Raw genomic sequence first — 25,610 nt, forward strand, 5'->3', positions numbered from 1 at the left:
CAAAGAACTGCCTTCACTGAAAGGTGCTAATTCCTAAAGATGCCCACCACAACCACACACCTATCTAAGTGGCACCTGCATCTCCGAACCCCTAATGCCCAGGAGAGAAGGGCACCCTCCGAGCTAGGGTGGGCACCCAACACAACAGCCACCCATGTACCCATATATGCTGACCACCTACCAGAGCTGGGGAGAGTTCACAATTCTTTAGACATAGTTATTCATCAATATAACTTATAAAGAAAATAATATATCAAAAGAAAACTTAGAATGAACTGAACCATGTACCTCTTCTCACTTCTCACTGAGCATAAAGGTCCCCTTGTTTCAACAACTCTGTCTGTGAAGATGATAAAGAAAAGATTGAATGTTTCCTTTATTAATCAATCATCTAGCTAGAATTTCAACTTACACAGTTTCCAAAGTATCAAGACATTCACTTATCATTTAATGCCATTTAGTGAACAGCTAGTGGAGAAATATAAAGAAATTAATAAAATAAGTATTAAGAAACTAATTTTAGGCTCACAAAATATTTGCTAAGTAGAAGCTAGGAATAATAATCAAGAGGTATCTTTTGAATCTACTTCATCTTGAAATAGCCTTTTAACTAAACTACTTGTACTGGATAAGCCCAAGTCAAAGCCCTGGGGTCTGACAATGTTTTAAACGTTGGTATACCATCTTTCACTAGGATGTCATTTCTCAATTTTATGTGCACATGAACTAAGGTCAATATACGGAGATAGGGCTAAATCTGGGAACTCACATTGTTTTGGAACAAACTGAGTTGTTTTGACTCCGTGACTTTGCTCTTCGCCCCAGCCTTTGGTCTTTAATGTGTCCATCTGACTTCTTTGAGAGCTTAGGAACACGAAAAGTGAAGAAGGTCAGATACAAAAGGAAAGTCTACCATAAATATTCACTATTTCCATCTGACAAGCTTCTCAAAACAGGGGTTACTGATTACCCTGTAACATGAAATTATGAGAGAATGCAGCACAGCACCATCTGGGACTGGGATACAAGGAGTATAATCCTGATGCTAGTATTTCAGCCAAGTTACCTAACCTCCAGTTTCAATGTTGGTAAAACTGGATGTTCTCAATCCCCAGCACCACCTCAACCAAAAAAGCTCAGTGTGACAAAACTCAAGTTATGAGATGAAACATTTTAAATGACATACTGAAATGGATCCTAAAACAATACAATAAAAGCAGGAATGTAAACAGCAAAATAGTTTGAGGATTTTCCTGACACGACAAGAGCAAAGTGTGAAGCATACTGCTGCTTCCAACAGGGGCTAGTCAAAACAGAGAAAATACTAACATTCTGCCCGAGTAAACGCAGAGAAGGAAAATTTTTTAAAAAGCTCACAACAAAAGTTAAAATTCCTAGACAACTAATCTTCTGCTATCTGTACATTCAACAAGCTAGAAAGCCTTGTGACTTTTTCACCTTCAACTTGCCTTTACATAATTTCCAGGATTCCCCCCACCCCTGCTGTGTATTCTCACACCACTTGTTAGAATTATCCTGCGTGCCTCAATCCTGTACTCATATAGTTTTGTCCCTTTTTTTTTACAGGTGAATATAAGGTGAATATCAGCTCCTTCTGCCACTGTCATCTACTTGCCCAAAGCATTAGAGTATTTAACAAGAAGTCTTATAAGGTAAACTTTCTATAACCTGGGGTGACTTTAATCTTGTCTCTAAAATGGAGGACTTCCAATCATACACAAATGCATTCACTGACATGCCACAGGGACTGTGTGTGTATCAGAGAGAGAGGCTAGGGTGGGAGGAAGGGAGAACCGGGCAGGAAAGGAAGAGGGGGGAAGAGACAGAAAAAGACAAGAGACTAAGGGAAATGTGTGTGCTGGAAAGGTTGAAAAAACTCTCTACTCCCTAAGAACCTGATTTCAACCTGTAATTCTACTTTTCTATATCAGAGTTTCGAGAGTTCATGTGAACAAAAGATTCTAAAGCTAAACGAAAAATCTATTTTGTAAAACCACCGTGGCTCCATATATCTCATTACTAGATACAACATGCAGGCAAATTATAAGGATAGTTCTCTCAACGCAAACCTCTTTTTTCAACAAAGCCTTTCTCGCCAATCTCCTCTCCAAATTTAAGTAAAAAGATGTGTGGCAAAGCATTGATTTTGTTAGCTCAGTTTTACCTGTGATAAGTTGGAGTTACAGGAGGAACAGAGTTTCCATGACCACTTTCTTTAAGTCGCTCCAATAACCTTCGGTATTTCTCTCTTTCCTCTTTTTGAACACCCTAAATAAAAGAAAGGATGTCACTTAAGTGTTAACATGTTAAAGCTATCATTAAATCATAAATGGAGACTAAGCGGTCAAATGCAGCCCACAGATGTGTTTTATTTGCCAACACTTTTTAAATTTCTTTGAATTACCAACTTTATAAATTTGAAAAGAAAAATCTAAAAATCTGACCTCTTTCAAAAAACTGAACCAATGATCTGGAGCTGTGTAGGGCTATTCTCCTTAGATGGGCCACTCATTCCAGCCTGCTCCACTCATTTACATTACCTGCTAGACTCTAATGGCATCTGGGTTTTTGACAGCAGTTTTTGTCAACCACAAAAAACTCAACAGAAATAATCCACCTGCATATTCAGAACAGTCAGTTTCCAAAATGGATCTGGTCACATCAAAATCACCAATGACTTCCGCGGCCAGATCCAGCAGACACTTTCTCAGCCTTTACGTTACTTGACCTCTCTCTCCAACACCTCACCCTGCTGACCTCCCTTTGCCTTCTAGACAATACACTCCTGATTTCTTCTTATCTTCTCAGTCTCCACTGCCAATTATTTCTTCTGCCTGCCCTCAAATGCCGATGGTCTGCCCATTATCTCTTTTCTCACACTACATTCTCTCCCTGAGTATTCTCTCCAACTCCCTTGATTTCTCAAACACCAATATATAGAAGATTCAGAAATGTGTCTCTAACCCTGCCTTCTTCTCATAACTCTCATCACCTATATCCAAGAGTCTACGGGACAGGTCTTCTTGCGTGCTTCACAGGCACTTTAAACAATGTCCAAAACTGAAGTCATCATCTTCCCCCTAAACACATAGGGTATCTTGGTCAGTGACACGTATTTATCCAAGACTGAAATCTGAGACTCAGGCTCTTCTAACTTATATTACCCTTAACCAATGAATACGTATTTGCTAATATTACCTTCTACTATTTTAGAATATATCCTGTGTATATAAATATTTTTGCTCAGTCCCATCTCTGATTTCTCATTTAAGAGGTACTGAAGCCTACTTCAGTCCGTTCCTCTCTCTGCTTGCCTCTGTTGATTACAAGCTCCTAGGGGACAGGGCCTCATTTTACTCAATTTTTGAATTGCTGACAACTAGCATAGCACCTGAACCTCAAACAGATGATTCTTTGACTAACAAAACTAAATGGCTCAGAAAACCATCTAGCAAATTGCAATAGGTGATGGTCCTGGGAAATGTCAAGTACAGGAATAATTCTAAATTCTCCTGGAATAAGCAAAGATCTCAAGAGGGAAGTAAAAAGAAGACTGCTGATGAAGACATCATGCTAAGTGCCCTGACAAAGGAAAAAGAGGACACGTTCACTGTTTACTTCTCTTACATAGTCACAATTATGCCTTATAAAAGAAACAAGTTAGTAGAAGAATTCAAACACCCAAAAGGAATAGAATCTCCTCTCTTCCTAGCATGATTCCTTTTTCTGCCCTATAGTGGAAAAAAAAATCTGAAAATTGACTAAATTATGTATGTATACAATATCTCCAGAAGGGTACGTTCAAGTATCAGTGGTTACTTGCTAACCATCAGACAGGGTTGTGGGGTCAGGTACTGGAAGGGAGACTAGGAAATTTACAGTCACAGTACACCTTTCCATCCCTTTTGAATTCTGTACTCCAGTACACATATTATTTATTCCCCTAAAAATTCATAAACTATTTTTTAAAAGTGATCAGAGGCTAAAAGGGCTTACCTCCTCCACGGTACAGTGGGGACGCCTCAGACCCTTGCCACCCTCTTCAGAAATCATCTCTGTTAAAACCAGTTCCTGAGGCTTCCAGGTTAAGGAACTCTCTGAAGGGCCTTTGCTATGACGACGGCCACCTGGTCTTCTGTTATACCCCTCTGAGTTCAAAGTAAAACTGAGAGATAGAAAAAAAGAAAAGAAAAAGTTACCACCAAACTCCTTAAATTGCTAGAATTTAAGCTCCCAGACCATCCTGAGATGAAGCTGTCTGTCCTAGGTTAAGCCTGCTCTTGTCAAATCAGACAACTACCATTCACAAAAGTTATTATCCATCTCTAGAGCAGAGGGCATTCCACTATGGAATGTCTATTTGCGGTCACCAGAACTGGCACACGAAAGCCTCTGCCTTCTTCCTCGTGCCCAACTGTCCAACCACAACTCTGCATTTAGCCCTCCTGTGACACATACCCTCCTCTGGTACTACACTTTTCCTTTAGTCACCTGGCACCACTGGAATTAATTATTGGTGTCATTATTTATTTAATGTCTACATCTCACACTAAACTTTAAATTCCATGAAAACAGAGATTACATCCTTTCACTATTGTATCCTAGTACAGGATCTACACCAAAAGGTACTCAGTAAATATCTACTGAACGTTAAATTAATAAATGCTAAAGAAATGGAAGCCATGAAGCCCCCACCTAGTCCTTGGTTGTGGTGACAGAGCCTGCCTCTCCTGCAGTTACCAACAATGTGTCAAACTGGTATCCTACCCCTCTTGATGTGATGTTTTAAAAAAGATAAACCACTGATGTAGTATTTTTACAAAAACAAACAAACAAACAAAACAAACCTGCATAATCTTGAACAAGTAATGAGTAAACATCAGACAAAATTAGGGAACATTCTACAAAAGAAATGCCTTCTACTCTTTAAAAAATATCCATGCCGGGGCGCCTGGGTGGCTCAGTTGGTTAAGCGACTGCCTTCGGCTCAGGTCATGATCCTGGAGTCCCGGGATCGAGTCCCGCATCGGGCTCCCTGCTCAGCAGAGAGTCTGCTTCTCCTTCTGACCCTCCCCCCTCTCATGCTCTCTCTCTATCTCATTCTCTCTCTCAAATAAATAAATAAAATCTTTAAAAAAAAAAAAATAAATAAATATTATCCATGCCATCAAAGACAAAGAAAGGCTAAGGAATTGTTCCAGATTAAAGGAGATCAAAAAGACATGAAAATTAAATGTAACACATGATCCTGCACTGAATCCTGGACCAGAAAAAATCATCTCTATAATGGAAAAATTTAAATGAGATTACATAATAGTATTGTATTGATGTTAAATTTTCTGATTTTGTTTATCTGTGATTATATAAGTGAAAGTCCTCACTCTTAAAAAAATAAACATACTCATGCACTTATGATTAAAGGGGCATGAGTCTAAGACTTACTCTCAAATGCTTCAGAAAAAAATAGGTATATATGACAGAGCGTGATGAAGCAAATGTGGCAAAATGGTTACAACTGGTGAATCTGGGTCAAGTGTACTCATCTGCAGAGTTTTAAAATACATGAAGACAAATACTAACATAATTAGATGGAGAAGTAGACAAATCCTTAATTATGGGAGAAAACATCAACACTCCTCATTTATCAATCAGCAAAAAAAAAGAAAATCAGTAAGACCTGTAAAACATTATCAGCCAACTTGACCTGTGTGACAATTATAGAACATTCCACCTAACAATAGTAGAATACATATTCTTTTCAAGTGCACATTGAACATCACCCACACAGACCATATTCTAGGACATAAAACAGATGTTAACACATTTTAAAGAACTGAAATTATGCTACAGTATATTCTCTGACTGTGATGGAATTAAACGAGAAATAAAAAAATGATACTTGTTCATACTTTCTCTCTTAGCCCTACAATCAGCTATTTATCCAACTCCAAAGGGGCTGCTTTTCTGTTAATGTCTCATTCTTAAACAGGAATGGGGAGCCAAAGATTGCCAGATATCTGAACAAAGACTCTAATATGAAAAGATAATCTGCATCCCCATGTTCACCTAAGCATTATTTACAACAGCCAAGACATGCAAGCAAGCTAAGTGTCCATCAATGGATGAGTGGATAGAGAAAATATACACTGAAATGTTATTCAACCATAAAAAAGAAGGAAATCTTGCCATTTGGAACAACACAGATGGACCCTGAGGGTATGATGTTAAGTGAAATAAGTCAGTCAGAGAAAGACAAATATGATTCACTTACATGTGGAATCTTTAAAAAGCAAACAAACCTAAATTCATAGGTACAAACCTCCAGTTATCAAATAAGTAGGTCATGGGATGTAATGCACAGCATGGTAACTACAGTTAATATCATGTTGTATATTTGAAAGTTACTAAGAGAGTAGATCTTAATAGTTCTCATCACAAGAAAAACATTTGTAACTCTGTATGGTGATGGACATTAAACTTATTATAGTGATCATTTCAATAATATATACAAATATCAAATCATTATGTTGTAGACCTGAAATTAATATGTTATAGCTCAATTAAAAAAAAAAAAAAGACTCTAATATGAAAGAAAAGACCAAAATAAACCAAAGTGGGGAAAGGAGTTCAGAGGAAACAAAGTAGGGAGAAGAAGAAATTTTAAAATAATTAACAGCTTTAGAGAAACAAGAAAAGGTAGTGCATATGTCTTTGCCTCTTTTTTTTTTTTTTTTTTTAAGTAATCTCTGTGACCAACAGGGGGCTCAAACCCACAACCCTGAGATCAAGAGTCGCATGCTCCACCAACTGAGCCAGCCAGGCAGCCCCTTTTTTTGCCTCTTTTAATAAGATTCTTAGAGCAATAAAAAACCATAGGAGGAGGGAGTGGCAGGACTCTTCCTACTTGAAAACTATGACATCAAAAAAAAAAAAAAAATCAGCAAAAGATTTCGTTTTTAGGGGAAAGGAGAACAAAAGAAGAGAATATATACAAAAATTAGATCAATCAGATCAATATAGAGAAAAATTAGAAAAATATCCAAGAAATAGAAATTCTAGAATGTGAGAACACAGAAAGAAGAAAATTACTAAAAGAAGAACATTTCACAAAACTGATGTGTGTTCAGTATATGAAAATTCATCATGGTTTCTGCATTTTCCATATGCATATTATACTTCAAAAATAAAGTTTAGGGAAAAAATAAACTTTAGGGAAGGTGGGTAGGGGGATGGGTAAAATAGGTGATGGTGATTAAAGAGTACACTTATCATGATGAGCACTCAGTAATGTGTAGAATTGTTGAATCACTAGATTATACACCTGAAACTAATATAATACTGTATGTTAACTGTACTGGAATTAACATAAAAAAATTAAAAAATGAAGTTTAGGGGCACTTGAGTGGCTCAGTCGGTTAAGTGTCCAACTCACGGTTTTGGCTCCAGCTGTAATCTCAGGGTCATGGGACTGAGCCCTGTGTGGGGCTCCACGCTCACCATGGAGTTGCTGGAGATACTCTCCCTCGCCCTCCCCTTCTGCCCCTCCCCACTGCTTGTGCTTGCTCTCTCTCTCTCTCAAATAAATAAATAAAATCCTTTAAAAAAAATTAAGTTTAGAAGTGAGCAACAAATCCTTTTTAAAAGGTTTTCAAAATCAGATGCTATAAGCATAAGCTATAGTACAGAGAAAGTAACACATACCTGAGTTCAAATCTCTCAATAGCTGTATGACATCTGGCAAGTTACTAACCTCAGAGTACTTACTTAACAAGCTTACATAATAGAACAAAAGTGGGAATGCTAGCAAGAGTGAACACCTAAGTGCTAAGCTTCCATTTACAAAAAGGCAGAATTTAACACTTACCCAAAGGAAGGCAGGACTCTGCGGGGCTGATCTCGGGTTACTGTCACTCTGATCTTTGGATAGTCACTTATTCCATTAGGAGATTTATTACCTATTTTAAAAAATGCATTTGTAATTGTAAAAAAAAAAAACAAAAAAAAACCCCAAACCTGTGAACAGTCTGCATTAGAAAATCTGTGAAGAGTCTACGCTGTAGAACTAAATATCTTATTCTTTCAAATGCTATTACTATACAGAGATCCAGAACAAACTGTAAAAGCTGAAGAAAAAGCAATAGTGCTTAATTTGTCTTTGATCTCAGAGAGACAATAAAAGTTCACAGGTAAGCTTTTCTAGTTCCACTTGCTGGAACCATCAAGAAGCATAAAGAACTCAATGATACAAACTCCATGTAATCTAATCCAATTGAGTTGTTCGAATCATTTCTTTTTCCCAAGAAAACAGAAGGTTTTTTTAAATGAAAACCTACTATATGTTACTATTTCACTGGAAGCTTCCAACACTTATGAGATGGTTACTATACTTCGAAAAAGGGTAACCAAACTTTCATCAGCCACATTTACTGCTGAAGCTACAGCACAACTGTGGAGCCCCTGAAGACTCCAAAATGTAAAGAGATCTAAAACTGAAAGTTTTTTCACAAGTCTGTAGCAGCAAAACTTAAACTGACCTGAATTCCTTTGTTTGCAAAACCTGATTTGAACCAATGTTCAATTCTAATGGGATTTTTAAGACAATATATCTAAGATATGAAAAATTCTAAATTCCCCAGCACATCTTCAAGGGTTTCAGATAAGAGACTGTAGACTCCTTTATACAAGAAACCTGCCCCAGGAATACCTGTGCTTCTCTGACAAGGCTACACAAACACACAGAAATATAGTGCTGATACCTCAGGCACAAGACAGTACCATCCCTTCCATGTGTCCATTTTAATGATAAATAGTTTTTAACATTTACATATTCAAACAGTATGAATAGATTATAAAATCTAATTTGTACTAACTTTTAAAATGAAATGAAAGACTCCAAAAAAATATCATCTTTGTTCCAGGTCCTCTGGAATTAGATTCTCAGACTCAGGGATATGCATTTACTCCCCTTTGCTCTTCTCTGCCACCGGAGAGACTTTACTTAAAAAGCTTGAGAAGCAAACTTACTACTGTAAGGTAGTATCATTTCCTTATCACTTTATCATTTATCATTTCCTTAGTTTCTTCCACTTTTGACTTCAGAACCCACAACTTTTCTAAAAACTTTTATCCCTTTCTTTCAAACTTTATAGGCCTGTGTGACAGAGATCACAGTCATTTTCAGGAGTCTGGATTCTTCCTAGTTTTCCCCATGACAGAATTTTATACAGTTATGTACAATAATTACAATTCAATTTTGGGCCCCAAGAATGACATGGAGGTTCCTAATGCATAAAACTATGAGAACTGGAAACCTAAAGTTGCTCCCCAATCAGATGATGTCCCTTAAAGACAGGGTTTTATTATTTTATTATTTGTTTTGTATTTTGTTATGAAAGGTTTTATTTATTATTTTGTCCTTTTGTTATCCTTGATAACACATGCCTGACACAGAGTAAGCTCTCAGGAAATGTTATTTGTTTTCTTAATGAATGAACTCTGAACTAAGTCACATTAAGGACACTGATAATACAAACAGAAAACACAAAAAATAAATGCAATGACAATTCTAGAAGAAAACTACTTAATAATTTTTAGAAGGTAGAGAGAATATGTCTGTGTTCTCATCCCAACCCAACTCAGTATTTGTTTTCCTTTCATATTCTCAAAACTCAGAAAAAAGAGGCAGAAAGAGGTACAGGAGAAAGCAGAAAGATTTTTGACCACCTCACCCAGTTTCAGCATGTTGTTCCAGGATCCAGAACCTGTCAGTTCACAAGATGAAGAGTTCGAAAATACCTTAAAATCAAATAGAATCACCTCTGTAGTATCTCAATTTTAGAATTTAAATAAGTTTTTAATATAAAAAAATCACTCTATTGGTCATTATTTCACTAGCTTACAGAAGAGACATCATCAGTAAGACCAAAAGTTTAATTGGTGAAGATTCACAAAATTATATATAAAATAACTATTTCAGGTTCTTTACATATACTTAAACAAGAAAAGCAGATGTACTAGTAATTGGACTCTTTATAAATATTTTTTTAATGTGTAATTTCTTAATCTTTAACTTCTTGGCCTTTATATCAAGGCTAATAAAGACATCAACATTTCTGGAAAGAAGTCATTCCACTCAATTCCTAAAAAGAATATTTCTAAAATTTAACTTTAATGAATAAGTACAAAGATCAGTAGCCCCAATGGAACCCTATCCCCACTGACCTCTCCTGAAGGGGCCACATTCCGTGTTCCATTACAAGCAGAAGTTACCATGGGTTTTGTGGTCAGCTGGAATGGGAATCCAAATAAGCTGGCAGCATTGTAGAGACTGGTTTTGACTTGGTGAATGAAATAATCTAGACAATATAATATAGATTACATATACATATAAGTAGAGAATAATAAACTTCCAGCAAAAAAATAAGATTATATTTTAGAAAAGGCCTCTCTCAATCTCTATTAGAAGTCCTATTTTCAATCACTGAGATAAGTAGGTATCCATAAAAGTAACTTTCCTCCTATCTGAATAACTAGAATTCCAGTATTGTGATTCTGGGTTTTGGGGTTGTTTTGTTTTGTTTCAGGTAGGCTCCATGCCCAACGTGGGGCTTGAACTTACAACCCTGAGATCAAGAGTCACATGCAGGACACCTGGGTGGCTCAGTCAGTTAAGCGTCCAACTCCTGACTTCAGCTCAGGTCATAATCTCATGGTTGTGAGATCAAGCCCCACATTGAGCTCCATGCTGGTTGTGGAGCCTGCTTAAGATTCTCTCTCTCCCTCTGCCCCTCCCACCCCGCCCCCTCATGCACACTTTCTCTCTCTCTCTCAAAAAAAAGAAAAAAAGAAAGAAAAAGAGTCACATGCTCTACCAACAAAGCTAGCCAGGTGCTCCTGTTTTTGTTTGTTTGTTTGGTTGGTTGGTTGGTATTTTTAAGTAAGCTCTAGGCCCAGTGTGGGGTGTGAACTCAGGACCCCAAGTTCAAGAGTCGCATGCCCCACCAGGCACCCTGTGATTTTTGTTTTTTAACAAGGTATCTCTTCTGGGATGCTACAAAAACATGAAATCATCACTTCAGCAAATCAGTAAGACCAAAATTTATCTGATTCATAAATAAATGCCCTGAAATGACAACTTTTAAGCAATGAGTTCTTCAGAATATATAAAATAAATAAACCAGAGAGATAGGGGCATAACTTAACCTGCAGCACGTAGACACTAAGTATGGCAGAATCTTACAGGAAGCACTATAATTTACTCACCGGTTTGTCCTTACTTCCTGGGCAGGTAACAATATGCTCCTAAATAACTATTTACTAAGTGCCTATTATACACTGGCTACTCAAGGGTAGAATTAGCAAAGCATAAAACATGCAGCTCTTGGGCGCCTGGGTGGCTCAGTTGGTTGAGCGACTGCCTTCGGCTCAGAGTCATGATCCTGGAGTCCCTGGATCGGGACCCCGCATCGGGCTCCCTGCTCGGCAGGGAGTCTGCTTCTCCTTCTGACCCTCCCCCCTCTCATGTGCTTGCTCTCTCTCACTCTCTCTCTCTCAAATAAATAAATAAAATCTTTAAAAAAAAAAATGCAGCTCTTATACATCTATGATGAAATAAGGCTATCCTCTACTGAGATGTGTTAGATCTGATGCACCCCTCCCTGCCACCAAAAATAAAGATTACAAAATAAGTAAGTAAATAAATAAGAGGGAGGGGTAGATTTCAGTGCTTGCCACACTTCCTCCTTTTATGACAGTACTCCTTTCTCATTTCCTACACTACTGACTGGTTCTCTACAATTTCCTTTCTATTTCCCAATTAAGGGTATTTTAAAGCACTAGTTTGAGAGAAAGAGACCATCATTTTACTCACATTGTGCTTTAGAGAAAAAAAGCCTGAAATTGAAATGGTGGCTTTAAAACAACAAGCACTCCAGAACATATAAGATATAAAACAGAAATAGAAAAATAGGGGAATAACTTAAACAACAGGGAGGATGTGATAGCTAAGTAAAGCAGAATGCAATTTGAAGTAATTTGTATCTAGAGAATAGGTAAAAGTATCAAAGTTTGCAAATTACTTGTTTCTCATTTTAAGACTTAGAGAATTCCTGGTTATCCCTCTAGTAATGTTGAGGGATATCACTTATATTCTGCTGTACTTTCTTAAGTGGAAGAATATAAGCTTTAGAGATTGGTGCTTAATCCAGAGCCTGTAATCCAGACCCCAGGGGGCAAGGGATATTCCTAATAACTAACAATGTTAAATAGTGGATGCTAAAAAGTATTGGAATACTTATTTTCCTACGAATTTGTAAAAATCTGAGTATTCCTCGAGATTATGCCAAAAAGATCTCAATAACTCAAAAAAGGAGGAGGAAGAAGAAGAGGAGGGGCTAAGGGGGAGTGGGGGGGCCTGTTTCATCTGTAAAATGGGGAAAAGACCACCTTACTTTCCTCACAATAGACTAAGTTAGATCTCTTAAAATTCCTTTCATCTCTAAGATCATGTGTCTGTGATTCTAAGGTCTTCTTTTTCCTTTTACCCTCCTTTTGTTTTTTCCTCTCAAAAGCAAACGAGAGAGTCGTATTGTCCAACATAGTTGCCGGTGGCCACATGTAGTCACCTAAGTTTATATTTAATTAAAATTAAATTCAGGTCCTCAGTCACACTGACCCCATTTCAAGTGCTCAATAGGCATCATCACGGAGAGGCCTATCGGATGCATTCCTGTAGACCTTTACAAACTCTGCCAATAAGTATTACACCTGCTATCTAATGCTTCCCCCTCGGCTTAGGTTCCTTTCTATAGTAGCCATTCAGAAAATTATAATACATATTTCATGGAAATCATGGAGGGAGGGGTCTTTAACATGGAAGAAAGTCCATGAAATAGATGTTTACCATAACTATTTCAGGAAACTTCTGTAATACCACCCTCAAAGTTCTTTTTGGTTTTCTTTTGTTCTGATTGAAGGATAGTTGACACACAATGCTACATGAGTTTTAGATGTAACCACTGTCAAAGGTCTTTAGCGCACTGTTTTTTATTTACATTTTTGTTTAAAATTGATTCATATTTTTTGCTAAATAAATGTATTTGAAAGGTAACTTTGGGGCACCTGGGTGGCTCAGTTGGTTAAGCGACTGCCTTCGGCTCAGGTCATGATCCTGGAGTCCCGGGATCGAGTCCCACATCGGGCTCCCTGCTCGGCGGGGAGTCTGCTTCTCCCTCTGACCCTCCCCCCTCTCATGTGCTCTCTCTCTCTCTCTCACTCTCACTCTCTCAAATAAATGAATAAATAAAATCTTAAAAAAAAAAAAAAAAGAAAGAAAGGTAACTTTATATCACTACTATAAATGTAAAGAAACATTATTTGCCTTATAAAGAAATGAAATGTAACAATGTAAGTTCTAGCTGGGCCTGTTAAAAGAAGGGAGAGGGCGCCTGGGTGGCTCAGTTGGTTAAGCAACTGCTTTCGGCTCAGGTCATGATCCTGGAGTCCCTGGATCGAGTCCTGCATCGGGCTCCCTGCTCGGCAGGGAGCCTGCTTCTCCCTCTGACCCTCCCCCTTCTCATGTGCTCTCTGTCTCTCTCATTCTCTCTGTCTCAAATGAATAAATAAAATCTTTAAAAAAAAAGAAGGGAGAGTCGGGGCGCCTGGGTGACTCAGTCGGTTAAGCGGCTGCCTTCGGCTCAGGTCATGATCCCAGGGTCCTGGGATTGAGCCCCACATCGGGCTCCATGCTCAGCAGGGAGCCTGCTTCTCCCTCTCCCTCTGCCTGCCTATTTGCCTATTTGTGATCTCTCTCTCTCTGTCAAATAAATAAATAAAATCTTAAAAAAAAAAAAAAGCGGAGTCACATGTAGTAGATAAGTATTAAAAACATACTAGCATTAAACCAAGATTTTCTGCTTGAAATAATCAGAAAATTAAAAACAAATTAAAAGGATATAACTTTTTTCTACATAATTCATACTACTTAATGCTATGAAATGTTGTATCCCCTAAAATCATTTCCTGAACTGATATCTATCCTGTGCTTTGGGAAATACTGTCCTAATGAATTTAGTATAAATCTGGCATTCAAAGTCCTCTTAATTTGATATACCTCTCTCTAGCCAACTTTTCCCCTGAGTTCTATTCAGCTTCCTGAATTGCACAACTCTCCCATAACTGTTCCCTCTGCCTAGAATGCTTTCCCTTCCTATTGCTCTGTTGATATCCCACCCATCCTTTAAGATCCATCTCACATACTCACTCTTTCATCAAATATTTACTGAGACTTTTAATCAGCTGAAAATTGGACAGTATTTTGTAACTATCTTTCTTATTTCATTTATCACATCCCTACTGACATTAGTAATTATTTATATGCTTGTCTTATACCCTCAATGATACAATCATATACCTACACAATTAAGGTCCCTAAAAACAGAGACCCTGTCTTACTCATTTTTTCTTGTTCCTTTAGAACCTAACACATTGCTTAGCAGTAAGACATGCTCAATAAGTACTCATCGAATTTAAATGAAATCTTAACAGGCATGTCTACTGTTAGCTACCACATCTGGAGGTAGATCGAAATGCACATTCATTTTTGAGAGAAAGGAAATACTATTATAGCACTCCACTGTGCCTTTTTCCTTTAATCTAGTTTTGTTCTCTTCTATCAAGCTATGTCTAGCCCTCTGGATACAGAGAAATAAACAATTTGGGGCAACACATTAGATTCATTCACTCAGCTATGTGAACTAGATGACTTAGTTTGAAGTAGTTTTTTACCATGTTTTCTCCTCAAAAATAAAAAACACCTTTTCTTTATAGAAGATTGAAAATTTTTAAATACATATTCAACACACAGCCTTATTTATCTGGAAAGATATTCAAGTCCTGGTTAACAGTGGTTACCTCAGAAAAGATAACTGAGTAGAAAAGGGACAGGAAAGAGACTTACTTTTCACTGCACATACTTTTTACCTTTTGAATTTTGTTCCATACATATACTTTTCCTATTTAAAAAAATGTAATTTAAAAAATTATCATATTCAATACCTAATCTTGGTCTTTTAGCTGGTATTTCATCAGCGTCCACTGTAGAAAACAAAGTGCTGAAAAGAGAAAGAGAGAGAGAGAAAAAAAAATATATATATATATTTACATATACATACATCCATTTCTGTAAGTAAACCTAGTATGCATACAACACATCCTCTTCATCCACTTTGTCAAAAAAATGAGATTCAACTGATGCTTGCAAAGAAAACACTCCTCTACAGTAGGCCTTTACCATTTGAGGTCTTAACACTATTGCTTAAACTATTTCAAAGGGACTCAAAACTCCCTATCAAATGATAATCTGTACTCTGGCTAACGTACAAACTTGAAACTGGCCAGAAATTACTTGGCTAGTAAATGAACATAGGTAAGAGCCTAGGACTAGTATTTCCTTTTTCTCTCCAGAAATGATTTTATTGTTTTTATTTTTTTTTAAGATTTTATTTATTTATTTGACAGAGAGAGAGAGAGAGAGAGAGAGGGAACACAAGCAGGGGGAGTGGGAGAGGGAGAAGCAGGCTTCCCGCTGAGCCAGGAGCCTGATGCAGGATTCGATCCCAGGACCCTGGGATCATGACCTGAGCCAAAGGCAGATGCTTAACGACTGAGCCACCCAGGCACCCCTCTCCAGAAATGATTTTAAAACAAATAATTTCGTTTTGAAAGATGACATCTCCCCCGCCCCTGCAAGGAAAGCCATCTTCTACTTCACTAGAAGTAGACAATATAAGAAGCCTTAAAATACAATTCTTAGCCAGAAAAGTTGTTCTATTTAACTGCACTTCTATCATGGAAACTAAATTACAGTGGTAATAAAAAAACTGGGGAATTTGGGAAAGTTTTTGGACCTATACCTCAAGAATGTTAAAGGCTTATGATATACTGTTAGTCATCTTTTTAATGATAATTATGATTGATCAGTTTTACCAAAAATAATGAACAGAATAAATCCCAGGAGAATACCATTCAGTTCATAACTTTAAAGTCCCAGTAAGATCTCCTGGCTTCATTTTGACTGAAAAATGGCTTACATTGTGAAGAACTGGTTTAGATTAAGGATATGTGGTGAAGAACAGGGTTTTCATCTCCAAATCATTGTTCCATCTATTTGAAAGCAGGGATTCACAGCGAAAAGAAAGGATGGGGAGGGGGAATTAACATTCTCTCCTTCAATAAATATGCACCAAGTGTCTACCATGCACCAGCCTCGGCACAAGGCCCTTGGGGTAGAATAAACAAATACTATCCTTATATATATTAAGCATCATTTTAGGCACTTTACAACATGTTCTCAAATGATCCTCACATCAACTTCACAAAAAGGTAGAAAAGAATAGGTTGAAACCTTGGGCTCTCTAGAACACATGATGGAATTTAGCCAACAGCCAACATCATCAATGGCCTGCATTCTCAGACTCATGTATTAAATCATCTTGTTCTCTCAAGCTCCAAGAAACCACTCTTCAACGATCTTGAGGCTTAATTTTAAAAAAATGAAATTAACACTTGATCACTAAAAGTTGATGATGGGGTATATAGAATTGGTATGGTATTTTATTCTCTAGATTAATTCTCAAGCAAGGTGGTATGAAATGAGACAAACCAACTTTCAGGTTTCCCAAAATTTTACCTGAATTTTAGAGTACAAACCAGTGATCTTTTTAAAGGAATCAGACACCTAATTTTTCCCCCTCATACGCTAACTCTAAAGCACAGTACCACCCCCCCTCCCCCGCAAAACACACACACACACACACACACAGTTTGACAGCTGTTTCAGAACAAAACAGCTGCTGTTTCTTGGTGCTAAGAGAACAATTCTTGCAGTCAAAACGGCTTTGGGCAAGCTATGAATCTCACTTCCCTTAGCTGCACTTACTGCCTACAGATGACACTTGGGAGTGTGCTTCGTTAACAGTGAACCACAACACAGACAGTATTCCTTCAATCTTTAGTTTTCAACCTAAGAGTAGCAAGATACGATACAGCCCCATCTGACAGCAACCAGCGTGGGCTCTGACAAGAACAGGAAAGATCCTAACCATCGCGGGCCACTCCAAAGACAACTAGCTCGTTCCATCATCAGGAGCGCATCCGCACAGCGAGGAGGGAGCGATTACGTCACCAGGACACCCGCGACCCGCACCTCCACCGCCTTGGCCCGGCCAGCTGTTTCGGCCGAGCAGGGCCTGCGGGGCTGGATCAGCGCTCTCCCCGCCGAGCCCCGGGTGGGGGAGGAGGTACAGCCAGGCTGGCGCTCGGCCCCCTCTCCTCTCACCTGTTCGAGCGCCGCCTCTTCAGGAGGGCCCGGGTACGGGGCACCGGCCGGTCACAGAAACGGAAAATGGTGCCGAGAATCCTAACCAGCCATTTGTACATACCAGGCCCAAGCAGCAGCGGCGGCCGACACACCCCGAGACGCAAACCCCAGAGCTGTCGCCGCCGCTGCCGCCTTCGCCGCCTCGGCCACCACCGCCAAGGCTCAGTCGCCCACTTGTGACGCTATCGGAGGGCCCACAGATAAAACGTCCTGAGGGTTATAGGAGGCCCCCCCGCCCAACCGCACCACCACTCCTGACGTCACCTCCTCCCGCCCGACCGGAAAGCATCTTCGTCCTCAATCTGCGCACGCGCAGCTTCGCCCCCACCTTCTCCTCCCGAACCGAGCAACCGGAATGAGTACGGGACGGTTCCAGTCCAATCGCTGACGAGATCGGAAGGGATGTGGGCGGGGTTTTCCCTGCGGCGGAGCCAGTCGCGAGACGGCCCGCGGGACAAGGCCCTCAGGCCACACGTGAGGCTTCTCCACCCCGGAGGGAGGGAGCGCCCCGGAGGCCTGAAATACAGTACTTGCTCAGTAAATGTTTGTTGAGGGCACAAAATAAAGGTGTTCACATCACTTAACAAATGTTTACCCTACTAACTGCCCTTTAGTTTGCATATACCTTCTGTCCAGTACTTTACACACATTGTCACCTGCATTTCTCCCAGCACCCCCAGGCGATGGGGAGGAGTCTTGTGCCCATTTTTAATAAATAAGGAAATCAAACATAGAGCGATTAAGTAATTTGCCTAAAGTCACAAAGCTAACTAGTGGTGTAGCTGGATTGGAACCAGGATCTGAGAACCAGCGCCAGTCCCTGGCCCTTGATGTGAGTCTACTGGGAGAGACATGATTACAAATTACAAGATAATTATGTGCAAAATGCAGTAGGAGCCAGAGAAAGGAAAACCACCCCTTGGGGAGGGATAGGGAAGGGCAGAACTCAAAGAGGGCTTTACTTAAGGGAGAGTGGTACCTGAGTCCTACTAGTACCTACTGGTCTTCCCCCGCCACCTCCCCCCGGCTGGCAAGGAGTGCTGATTAACTCTCCCTCTGTTATCTAGACGTCACACTTCTGGTTAATTATCAGTAAGAGGAAAAAGTCCCACCCTCTTTAGTGACAGAATATCCAGGCCCCTCCTCCAAACAGTCCTAGAATCCTTCCTTTCATGCCCCACAAATCCATCCCTGACTGCCACTTGACCCTTTTTATAATTCAGTTAATGCCAGACTTCCAGGCTTGCTTGAACTTTAACACAGGCACTCTCCATGACAGCCTCGTCCTTTGCTCAATAAAGTGTTCTGGAATTCTGGTGCAAGTCACCACCTAGAGCTCCAGAACCACCAGCTACCCACCTGTGCCTATCACCACTCTGGAAGCAAATCCCAAGTTGGATGTGGGCCCCTCCCTTCATTCTCCAAATACAGCTAACACCAGACTATTATTCAAAGTCTGAGAATAGAATTACAAAGACCAAAAGATTTTTTTTCTTGAGAAACTGTTTAATTTCCATCAACCTTATTCCACTTTGTTTGCCTTTGTGGAAGAGCAGCTTAAGACCACTCAGTGGTTGTTCCTACCCATTCAGTGGCCTGAGCAGTAGGACCTGCAGACCAGCGTTCAGTGGCAGGCTGAGCGCTCCAGTCTTCAGTAGGAAACTGCTGAATAGGCACCAAGGGTACCTGCATGCCTTCAGACCAGTCTTTGACTTCAGATTGAGTAGCACTGAACTCAGGAGCTGGAGCAGTCCATTTGATAAGGGAGCAGAAGGCAAGCTGAAGACAAAGCATAAAGATCTGCAACCTCCCTCCCCCACCCCCACTCCTGGGTGGGACATGAGTGACATTCTTCCAGGAATCTCCCAACTATCTTAATGTTAATACTTCGCTAGAGGGGAAAACAACCTTAATTAGACAATGGCAAGGCTTCCAGTATCTTGTAGGTCAGTCCTCTTTAGCATATGAAAGTTCTTTTGAAACCTCCCTTTACCTGACGTCCCCCAGCTCCCAAGTATATAATCACCACTCCTCAAACCTCCAGGGCAGCAGCTCTTTCTGCCCACAGGTTCAGACCCCGTTCTTTAGTAAAACCACTGTTTTGCACCAAAGACATCTCAAGAATTCTTTCTTGGTCATCAGCTCCGGACCCCACCTCACCTCACCTAATATTCCAAAACCACATCGCATTCACCCTGACATTCCTCCCAGGTCACAGCCTTTTCAGCAGCAGCCTGCTCTTCCCTTGCAAACTCTTCAGGATCTCTGTAAAGATCAGCGTAACCTCCCATGGGTGTTCATGGGAATTGGTGCCGCAGATGCACAGAACTTCCCGGGCTAGCATCCACTGCATCAGACCTGCTGAGTGAGCTCCCTTGTTGCAAGGGATGGTGATGTCCACATAGCGCAGAGGAGAGTCTATGCTACACGAGCAATGGTAGGCAGGTTAACGTAAGACGCCTCTGTGAGAGGCTGGTGATCAGCCCTGGGATCAGGAACCACCAAAAGTCTTGGCTCCCAGAAGGCTGCCTGGATCTGGTTCTTGAAGGTTCTGGGAGTGAAACAGCCAGCCATAGGAGTGGCTCCAGTAGCCCCAGCAAACTTCAGCACAGCTCGCTGACCAGTATTCCTGGATGATAGGACTTTTTTTTTTAAGTGGGGGTTTTCCATGGCAACAATGGCAGAAGCTGCCCGCAGAAGCTTCTCCCAGGTTCTCTTCAGATTTATGATGTAGATGCCATTACTTTTTCTTTTGTAGATGGACTGTTCCATTTGGAAGTCAAGGTTGGTGCCACCTAAGTGGATTCCTGCTGCAAGGAATTTGAAGACACCTTCCTCCTTCATTTGCAGGACATCAAGAGCTCCAGACATTGTAAAAGTTTCCCTTTAAGTTATGGTGGGAATGTAGAACAATGCCGCTGTGTGAACCCCTCCCCTAGTAGTGCGGAAAGCAAAGAGCAGTTGCTTTAGAAGTGGCTATTAAAAGGACTGCATCTAGGGCACCTGGGTGGCTCAGCAGGGCGTTGGGCTCCCTGTTCGGCGGGAAGCCTGCTTCTCCCTCTCCCACTCCCCCTGCTTGCGTTCCCTCTCTCGCTGTGTCTCTCTCTGTCAAATAAATAAATAAAATCTTAAAAAAAAAGGACTGCATCCGTAGTCTATTGCTCATTGCCTCCCAGAAGGACTTTCCTTCCTGCAAAGTCATCTCTCCACTGTTCTCAACATCTTTGACAAGGCACCAATAGCAGAGAATTTCTCTTCTACCTCTACCCCAACCTGTTTGAGGCTAGACTTCCAATTAACTTTATTATTTTTTTAAGACTTTATTTATTTGACAGAGAGTACAAGCAGGGGGAGTGGCAGGCAGAGGGAGAGGGAGAAGTAGGCTCCCCACTGAGCAGGGAGCCCTGATGTGAGGCTTGATCCCAGGACCTAGGATCATGACCTGAGCCTGAAGCAGACGTTTAACTGCTTAAGCCACCCAGGCACCTCCCCCCTCAATTAACTTTGGTATATGTGCTGCCCAAGCGAGCACCCCCTCAATTAACTTTAAAAAAGTCTGCCACTGGCATTATTATGCAGAGCACTTTGGCTGTGTCCCAACTGTCCATTCCACTATAAGAATTGGTCATTGCCTTCACCAAACCAAGAAGAACCCTCAAGTATTGATTGGGAAGGGATTTTCCAAACCAAGACAGCAGTCTTTGTTCAAAACATTAAATGAGAAAACTGCAAGCTGCTTTATAATTTTTTTTTTTTTAAGATTTTACTTATTTATTTGACAGAGAGAGAGATAGCGAGAGCAGGAACACAAGCAGGGGGAGTGGGAGAGGGAGAAGCAGGCTTCCCTTGGAGCAGGGAGCCTGATGCGGGGCTCGATCCCAGGACCCTGGGACCATGACCTGAGCCGAAGGCTAACGACTGAGCCACCCAGGCGCCCTGCAAGCTGCTTTAGAATAGCAACTTATCCCAGGTTTCGGCCACCAAAATTTAAGAAATATTGGCAACAAGTCTCAGGCCACTCTAGTACACACCACATTTTTTTTTCCTGCCTCATCAGTAGCACCTGCACATACACAAAATGAAATGTTAGTCACCCTCCATGAAAAGTGGAGGGCTTTGGAATTGCCTCAGTCCAAATCCCTGGGCCTCAACAGCAAACAGTAACTCCCGAGTCAAGCGATTGCTAGCCACCACCCACACCCACCGCCCCACCCCCCACCTCCACACACATACATCCCCTTTTTGTCCTCTAATGTTTCTGGTTGCCCTCTGAAAGGAAGAAAGGAAGGAGACTCAGCCTTACAAGTTTCTCCTGCCTGGGGTTTTGCCAGTTGGTGCCCCCGCTGCCCTGTCGTCCACCGTAGATGCATAGACCAATGCCTGTCCACTGGTCAAGGAGTGGGATTATCCCCACCACTGCGGCAGCCATTCCTGGACCTGGGAGCTCTTCACCAGAGGGCTAGAGAAAAACAAAAACAAAACAAGGGCGCCTGGGTGGCTCAGTCGGTTAAGCGTCTGCCTTCGGCTCAGGTCATGATCCCAGGGTCCTGGGATCGAGCCCCACGTCGGGCTCCCCGCTCAGCGGGAGGCCTGCTTCTCCCTCTCCTGCTCCCCCTGCTTGTGTTCCTGCTCTCGCTATCCCTCTCTCTCTCTCTCTCTCTCTCTCTCTCTCTCTCTCTCGGTCAAATAAATAAAATCTTTAAAACAAACAAACAAACAAAAAAACCCAAAGCCATATGGAGGAACAAAGACATTGAGGTTTCTTCCTTGGTTTGGGTAACTTGCACCCTTGTACTGCTGGAGGGGCACCTCCTCATTGTATAAGTTTTCATTAGGGTATCCTCAACGGTTGCCCAGTTTTCTGAAAAGATCCTCTTCCTCTTCCTCCTTTTCTTCCTGCTGAGATCCTCCAAGCCTTTCCAAGGCCCATCCCTAATTTTCCTCAAAACCTACCTCCGGTCCACAAAACAATGAAGACCCAGCCAGCCCTCCAATTCATTGTTCAGTCTTGCACATTTTCCCTTTACCAGCACTCAGAGTGTTAAAAGATTTCTTGTTAGTTTTGGTTTTGCTGACCCCTGCCAGAGTTCTGGGCCGTTTGATGGAAGTGAGTAGGAGCCCAAACGTGAGATATTGTTGGTTTGGGCCTAATGTGCCTAATACCCAACATAGTTCACCACCCTGAAGATTAATTTCCTGACGGGGACCAACTCTGGTATCAAGAAAAACATATCCTCCTAATAATGTGACTTTGATCTTATTCAATCTAATCTGGCCTTATTATCCAAAAGCAAGTAGAGTTCCTTGTCCTAGATTTTATTACAAAAGTTGCTCACAGGCTTGGCCTGCTTTGTGGAGAAGTAGCACCTGCCCCTACCTGAGCCTCTTTCCTAATCTGTAAAATAGAGGTAATCAAACCGGCTTCTCAGATCTGTGGACCAATGAAATGTGCTTATGTATGTGATGGACCGACTTCAGTGCCCAGCATGGCCGAGTGCCTAATGTTTCTCTTCCCTTTTCTTTAGTTATCTAATAAGCCAATTTACTTGTCACTTCTGCATCCTGCATTTTCCTACATTTTCCACGGATCTGCTCTTTCCCCTCTCCAAACCCATCAGAACTACTGTCATTCAGACCCTGATCATTTCTCAGGCCTTTGCAAAGCCACCTCTTCTTGTGCTCTGTCCCTCTTGTATCTATTTGCAGGATGATCTCTCTTTTGTTGTCTTTTGTTGTTGTTATTTTGTTGTCTTTTGTGGTTGTTGTTAAGGAAGGCAAATTTATATTGTTGTTCTTATTTATCAAGGAAAATAAATTTATAAATTAAATTTGCGGTTTTCTGTTACTAAATCACTAAAAGTGGTTGGGTTGATTTTCATCAAATTCCAGATGTTTGTTTGGAGTAATCTGACTTCAACTATGGAGCAACCCTGATACTTAGTTTGGAGGGCCCTAAGGAGAACCTCAAAAAGAAAGGAATCTCTGGGAGGACCTGAAACTGCTCCCAGTTTCCCAGCCAGAAGGAGAGGATGACTCTAGGCAAGAAAGACCCTGCTGAGTTAGCATGAATCCTTCAAATGGTTCATGATGGTTCCAAATGAGGACCCAAGGCAGATGTCACAAGGGTATACCTTCCAAATTACAGGGGTGGATTTTTCCAGAGTTGCTTCTCACTCAGACAACCCTGTCGGCCTGCTCTGTGTGTATAACTGTCTAATGAAGGTGCAAGATTCTTGTGATCAATCCTTGGAAAGCCAGTTAAAAATAAAAACTGAAATCTGGTTCTAATAATAATATTTTATTTAATTTTTTTAAAGATTTTATTTATTTATTTGACAGAGAGAGACACAGTGAGAGAGGAAACACAAGCAGGGGGAGTGGGAGAGGGAGAAGCACGCTTCCCATGGAGCAGGGAGCCCGATGTGGGGCTTGATCCCAGGACCCTGGGATCATGACCTGAGCCGAAGGCGGACGCTTAACGACTGAGCCACTCAGGTGCCCCTAATAATAATATTTTAAAACAGCAGTTTAAAATCCAAATAAATCTAAACTACATGGTACCAATGGACATTAAATACTGGACATTACCCCTAATTTTTTAAATTTTTTAAATGAACTTTAATTTTTTTTTAAAGATTCTATTTATTTAAGAAAGAGAGACAGAGGGAGAGAGAGAAAACTCAAGCAGGGGGAGCAGCAGGGAGAGGGAGAAGCAGACTCCCCGCTGAGCAGGGAGCCCAACGCGTGGCTCCATCCCAGGACCCTGGGATCATGACTTGAGCCCAAGGCAGACACTTAACTGACTGAGTCACCCAGGCGCCCCTTTAATGAATTTTTAATTAATAAAAGCATTTTGCCTCGGTCTTGCCAATGTGCATACAGGCCTTGCTAGAGCCCTTTATCCTTGAAAGGCTCTGAGCAGCACTTTGCAAAGAAGCAGTTACTTGAAAGCACTGGACTTGCATTTATTTTGTTTGATACATTGTTTGTAAGGAAGTCATGGTTTCTAAAGCAAAGTAGCTCTAGTCCATGAAAAATACTTCTTAGGCCAGAAAAGAAAAGTAGTATGCAGGTGTTTTCCTTCTTGTTTTGTAATAGACTACCAAAAAATTATTCACATAATGTTAATAAGCTAACCTAAATGTATTATTCTCTATATATTTATATTATTTCTTACATTTGTTATATATTGTTATGGCATATATTATTTCTTATATTTATTTGTATTATGACATAATAGTAATATATTAACATATAAACAAGTGAACAAGAAGAAAACTTAGGTTCTCACTGCCTTGAAGTTAAAACGCAATGTCCTAAGCATGGCATACAAAGTTCTTCATAGCCTGTCTTCAAGTTACTTTATCATTTCCCTATGCATACATCCAAATTGGCAATCCATACTTCTTTTAGGACTCCAATTTTGTTACCTCTGCCTGGACTGCCTTTCCTCCACCTTCTTCATCTCATGAACTCCTACCTAGTCTTTAGAACCCATCTCAGAAAGGACCTCCCGTGTGAGCCTTTTCCCTTGGCTCCTCCCTGTGCAATTCTAGCATCTTACTGTTTCCTCCTCAGTTCTATGGAGTATGTATCCATAGCTCTATATTAATATTGTTATTATTAATATGCCTGTCTTCTTGAGAAAAGGAGCCATGCCCCATTTTTCTTTATTATTTTTTTAAACGGAAGCTTGAGAAATGTTCAATAAACAAATGAAGAAATTAAACAAATATACAGATGAGGGGAAAGTTGCCCTGATCTCCTTGTAGAAAATGAATCAAGGAAACAGACTTATTTTTCCAAACGTATACAGCTAGTGAGAGATTGTGGGGTCACTGATGCAGATGAGAAGGCATTATAGTGAGTCATATAGCAGCTCAGAGCCCTAGACCAGGGTGAGAGAGGACATAGGTCACCTTTCCTGACTGTTGAGGCCAATGAGAGCTATAAAACCACCTCCCCTCAGTTCCAGTACACTTCTTTTTTTTTTTTTTTTAAGATTTTATTTATTTATTTGAGAGAGAGAGAATGAGAGAGAGAGAGCTCATGAGAGGGGGTAGGGTCAGAGGGAGAAGCAGACTCCCTGCTGAGCAGGGAGCCGATGCGGGACTCGATCCAGGGACTCCAGGATCATGACCTGAGCCGAAGGCAGTCGCTTAACCAACTGAGCCACCCAGGCGCCCAGTTGCAGTACACTTCTATACCTGTT

The 25,610-nt window shown here is 40.7% G+C and overlaps 1 protein-coding gene and 1 pseudogene across 6 annotated transcripts in view; both read right to left on the reverse strand.

Annotated features, from left to right (window-relative positions):
- Positions 1–17,646, reverse strand: part of SENP2 (SUMO specific peptidase 2) — a 32,331-nt gene extending 14,685 nt beyond the window's left edge. For 2 of the 6 annotated variants that reach the window (XR_010409217.1, XM_045903208.3), the window contains exons 1-9: positions 17,357–17,645; positions 15,076–15,131; positions 10,243–10,376; positions 9,750–9,816; positions 7,886–7,976; positions 4,018–4,186; positions 2,186–2,289; positions 770–864; positions 289–340 (exon numbers count right to left, since the gene is read on the reverse strand). Coding sequence is in view for 4 of the 6 variants with exons in the window: in XM_045903208.3 (XP_045759164.1) it covers positions 289–340; positions 770–864; positions 2,186–2,289; positions 4,018–4,186; positions 7,886–7,976; positions 9,750–9,816; positions 10,243–10,376; positions 15,076–15,131; positions 17,357–17,457 (869 nt within the window). In the remaining 2 variants the exon portion in view is untranslated. Of the gene's footprint in view, positions 1–288; positions 341–769; positions 865–2,185; positions 2,290–4,017; positions 4,187–7,885; positions 7,977–9,749; positions 9,817–10,242; positions 10,380–15,075; positions 15,132–17,356 lie in introns of those variants that run through there. The other 4 variants (XR_006795584.3, XM_064584050.1, XM_064584051.1 and 1 more) reach the window with 3 other exon arrangements.
- A 1,309-nt stretch (positions 17,647–18,955) lies between these two features.
- Positions 18,956–20,269, reverse strand: LOC123834569 (small ribosomal subunit protein uS2-like; annotated as a pseudogene).
- Positions 20,270–25,610: the final 5,341 nt, after the last annotated feature.

Source organism: Mirounga angustirostris, unplaced genomic scaffold, assembly GCF_029215605.1.
Source record: "Mirounga angustirostris isolate CCGP_5_RB_7025 unplaced genomic scaffold, mMirAng1.0.hap1 SCAF_1, whole genome shotgun sequence".
In the NCBI taxonomy this organism is placed as follows: Eukaryota; Metazoa; Chordata; class Mammalia; order Carnivora; family Phocidae; genus Mirounga; species Mirounga angustirostris.